Consider the following 4,564-nt stretch of genomic DNA (forward strand, 5'->3'; position numbering starts at 1 on the left):
GTCGAACGTGAGGCAAGCCTCACCCCTCCAAGAGCCACCCATGATGAAGGACGGGTTGCCGGCCTGAGACTGGATAGCCGTGTGGATGATGGTGGAGGGATTGGCCACCGGAATACGGACGTGGGCGAAGGCGAAGTGCTTGGGGGCAACATAGGAGGCAGGGAGTCGCGACGATGAGTGGCATCCCATCAAAGGGGGTGGGGTAGCGAGCGTCCGGCAGGTTGCGTGGCGTGTCGAGGTCGTGAAGGTCATCGTCGTTGTTGGAGTTGGGTGAGCGGCCACGCGGAGAGCGAGGAGCCACGAGCACGTCCTGGAGCCTGGCATGCAACTTAGCGGACCTAAACGAGTGCGGCTCCAGGCTTGGCGCGGGCGATGAAGAGGCCGCGGGGTTTGCGTGCCGGGTTGGCGCATGTGTGGTGCTGACTGGGACGCCAGTGAGTGCAGCAAGGGGCGGCATCAGAGAGGGAACGCAGAGGGTGGTGATGGGCTTGGAAATGATGATTGGGACGGAGCCGATGTTGATGGTGCGAGGCACCGAGCGGACGCGAGGTGAGCGGTGGGCATTATCCATGTTGGCGCGGGGGTGGAAGGCTGGGTTTAGGCTAGGGTTTGCTGGGAGGGTGGGAAGAGCTGAAAGAGCCGGACATATTTGAAGTGGAGACTACGGTGGCCAAAGCGTCAGTAGCGGGCGCAGCGAACTGTGTCTCGGCAGTGTTCCACTTTGTGGTCTCGAGCAAGGCAGCGGAAGCAGCGAGCTTGGCTAGTGGAGAAGGCTGGTTTGTGGTTGTGGCTGATCATGGGGGGTGACGGAAGAGATTTATAGGCGCAGGGGCAGCTGAGGCTGGTCTTGAGAGTAGAGTGTCTCGGTAGGAGCGGGGTGTGGTGTCGCAAGTGTTGGGTTCGGGAGGGAAAGTCCGGTCGTTTATCGCAGGCGTAGTAGTGTCCATGGAGAGGGGCGTTGTAGCAGTTGGCGGGAACAGTGGATGTGACTTGGGCTGAAGTGGATCAGATTTGGAGAGGCCGAGAGTGGGTAGGTTCGAACCAGCGTAATTGTTTAGGGAGGCCTGACATTGGGACTGCACGAGCAAACCCATTTGGGCTACAAGGGGTGAGGGCATGAGGGTGGGCATGCGTGGTGAGGGCAGGTCGGGAGTGGTGTGGGCATGGACGTGGCTGGCAGGCGTGCAAGGCGACGGGGCGTTGAACGGCTCGTGACTGTTGTGCGGAGATGAAAGGTTGACACTGGTCAGTAGCGGGGGAGGAGAGTTTATGGGCGAGAGGGGCGATGCAGCAGTGTCTTTGAACGAATCGGTGTACGGTTCTGATGTTAAGGAAAAGGTTTTGTCTTAAGCGTTTGCAAGGGCCCGGAGACCACTTTGTGGTGCATAGCATGACCGCGATGGTGACGAAGGCAGCTGCATGGGTTGCCACGTGAGTTTGGCCGTGGGGCGGTATGGCTGTGGTGGGCCAAGTAGAGATGGGTTCTTTTCCTTAGCCGTGAATTTTATGGTCATGAAGGAGTGGTCAATCGCATAGTACGCCTTGCTGTATAGATTGATATGGGCCAAAGCTGAGTCTAGGCGGCCAAAGAGGAAAAGTCTGAAGCAGTGCAAGTTCAACTGTTTGGAGTTCAAAATTTGAAATCTCATCTCTCTAGACAAAACCCTTGAGGTAAGTACGAGAGGATGAACATGCTCAGCTTGGAATTCCGATCTAAACGTAAAGCGGTGGTTTAGAGCACTAATCACCATCATTTTATGTGGGGTAGCATTAATAGGAAGGAAGGTGATCCAAAACTTGAACATGGGTTGAGCAAAGCAAGTGAAGAACTCTTTGGGTTTGGCAGAGTGGTAAATACTAAGCATGCGGTAATAGAATTTATAACCAGGCCGTGAGAGTCTAACCTGAACGTTGTCGAGAACTGGCGTCTCCAATGGCGATGCTTGCAGGGTAGAAGCTGAGGCCGAGCAGGGCTTTGTGGCATCGAAATGATGTGCCGAAGAGGTCGGTCGAGGCCGAAGCGGGGTAGGCCGGTGAGGTGTGGCAGCCTGCGAGGTGGTGACGGCAGGCCGAAGAGGGCATGCAGTTCCTGGCCCTGGGAACCGCAGGAGGATGCCATGTTTCTTGAAGTCTCCCATGATGAAAATTAGCGCTGCGACAGCCGGGCTTGCAACCGTGAAGAAGAAGCAGGAGTCTTCCTCGATAGTGATGTTGAAGAGGTCGCACTGGCCACCGAAAAGACGGCCCAAGATGAGCGACATGAAGTGGGCATCGATCATGAAGGGGAACTGAATAACCCTTATGTATATGCGGCAACCATGCAGGCGAGAGCCATGCGGGAGACAAATTGGAGATCTCAGGTGATGCCAAACGAGTCCTTGAAAGTGGAGGCAGAGATCCTCAGGGATCTGTAGCAACTGGGCAAGGGAGAGGCATGAGTGGGCAGCCCAATGAGGAGGGGGCGAGGCGGAGGCGACGAGAGGAATGGTTCTGACGAAGGAGAATGCATAATTGCGCTGACGCACCTTGGATTGTTCCAGGATGATCTCTGCCACCCGCGGAGAGGCGACATGAAAGCGAAAGATGAAGGGGTTGATCATGGCGACAAAGAAGTCCTTGGCGGCACCGCCAAGGGCGGTCTGGAGTAGGGCAGCAACCGAAATGCCGTCGAGTTCTCGGGTGGAGAACTCGAAAGCCATGTAGAGTGAGGCCACGAGGTGAAGCTGAGGTGTGGTGATCGCGAGCCTGCAGTAGTACTCGCAGTCGTCTTCAAACTCCAGGCCCATGGCATTCCCGCAGCCAAGGTAGCATCGAAGTGCGACCTGGCCGGCTTTGACGTATGGGACGTCGAAGAAGGAAGAAGGGGGCGGTGCAATGGACGGCGAGAGTGCATCTTCGAGTGAGCAAGCGAGGGGGGTGGTAGGTTCCGATGATGGCACGAGCGTCGCCGGAGATGGGAGTGAAGGGGGCGCGGGAGGAGGTGGGTGCATGCTGGCCACTCGGTCAGATCGGTCGATCTAGACTCTAACTCTACCTGTGCTGCTAGTGCGGTGCCACGACGAGCACTGTCTCTGCCTATTCGGCGCGCTTCCTTCATCCCATAATATAAGAGCGTTTTTGACACATCTCATATAGTAGAATTTATAGCATGGCCTTTATAACATGGCCTTTTAGTAGATGGTTGAAGGACATCCAGGAAAAAAATGGGGATGGACATATCCTGCAAGGAAGTAAAGAGTATTCTTCTAGGAATTCCTGCCTGAGTATGTTCTTTAGCTGCATTATTTCTGGTGCATGGTGTATTTTCTCTAATTTCTGTCGGAGTTATTTCTGTGGAAAAACATGTAGCGCAGAAAAATCATTGTCATGTGATATGTGATTGAGTCAACTGAACACGTGACAAATTTTTAGTCTGTCATGAAAGGGTCGGCCTAAAACTTTCATAAAATTTTCTGGCCAGTTCACATGCTCTGCTACTGACGAGTCATCTTCCTTTGTTGGTCAAATTATATCCTTATAGAATAGAAAATATGCTTCCTGATACTAAAAATATTGAATTTTATTGAGCAATTCATCATCTTTCCCTATGGCAGGCAGGGAAGGGGTATCCAAGTTGGACAACGCTAGACCTGAATCTCCTGGAAAGCTTCCAGATGAGGATCGTCCACAAACTGCACTTGCATCATTCGGGTAAAATTTATGCAAGTCCTGATAGTTCACCACAAGCCATCAACAGTTGTTATTTAGCCTGCATAATTCGATTGGACATGAGGTGGTTTTGTGCCCAGAGTGTGATAATATCATCTTCTTTTGTGTTGGAATTTGGGGTTCTTTATTCAACAAAAGCACAATTGGCACAGTCAGCCATAAGGCTACTGACCAGGTAAGGAGGTATATCATCAGTCCAAGCCTCGGTCACTTGCAGCGAACAAGCTTTCTTTGTGCAAAGGTGAGCCGGGAGATTGGAAGATCTAGGAACATATTGAATAACAAAAGAGATTCGAAGATCTACTCCGCTCTGAATGCAGTGGTGAAATTACTTTTCCATAGCTTGGAACATCGCGTCTTTCTTCGATTCCTTATGCGGGATATCCAATCAATGAGAATTCAAGTCTCGTCGTATTCTTTATATGGAAATCCGGGGCCAGGGGATCATTCTCTTGACTCGTAATGCTGATAATTTTTTTCCTCCATGAGAAATTGAACAAAAAACTACCGAATTGGCCTATTTCTTGCGCGTACCAATTGAAGTATTTTGAGGTATCTTTTTTGAACTAAGTTGAATGAAGAAAAGAAGAGTTGGAAGAAGAAAAGTTTTCTCAACATGGGGAGAAAGTCCCTTCTAAATTGGATTTGTTATTGTAAGGGGATTTTTAAGTATTTATCTAAAGGAAGGAACAAACGAGGATAAGAGAAATTTTCTTTTAATTTTTTTATTCAAGTGAGATATATCGCATACTATTCTTCCTTTTTCATCCGAAAGGGATTTTTTTATTAATTCTATTTCACTATTTCATTCCATCTAGATCTAAGAAAGAACCCAATGCACAAAAAAGATGCAAAG

The 4,564-nt window shown here is 50.7% G+C and overlaps 1 protein-coding gene across 1 annotated transcript; it reads right to left on the reverse strand.

The window, feature by feature from the left end:
* Positions 1–1,695: 1,695 nt before the first annotated feature.
* On the reverse strand, positions 1,696–2,990 carry LOC147973692 (uncharacterized). The gene is made up of 2 exons (XM_087524761.1): positions 1,905–2,990; positions 1,696–1,713 (listed from the first exon to the last, which is right to left on the reverse strand). Exons 1-2 carry the CDS (start codon positions 2,988–2,990, stop codon positions 1,696–1,698), a joined length of 1,104 nt encoding a protein of 367 aa, XP_087380887.1.
* Between the last annotated feature and the right edge of the window lie 1,574 nt (positions 2,991–4,564).

The sequence above is a fragment of the Triticum urartu genome, chromosome 5A (genome assembly GCF_056163025.1).
Source record: "Triticum urartu cultivar PI428250 chromosome 5A, HENAU_Tu73, whole genome shotgun sequence".
Lineage (NCBI taxonomy): Eukaryota > Viridiplantae > Streptophyta > Magnoliopsida > Poales > Poaceae > Triticum > Triticum urartu.

What these genes read in the sequence shown, in the direction of transcription:
- LOC147973692 (XM_087524761.1), bottom strand. Translation starts at nt 2,990, where the DNA reads ATGCACCCACCTCCTCCCGCGCCCCCTTCACTCCCATCTCCGGCGACG.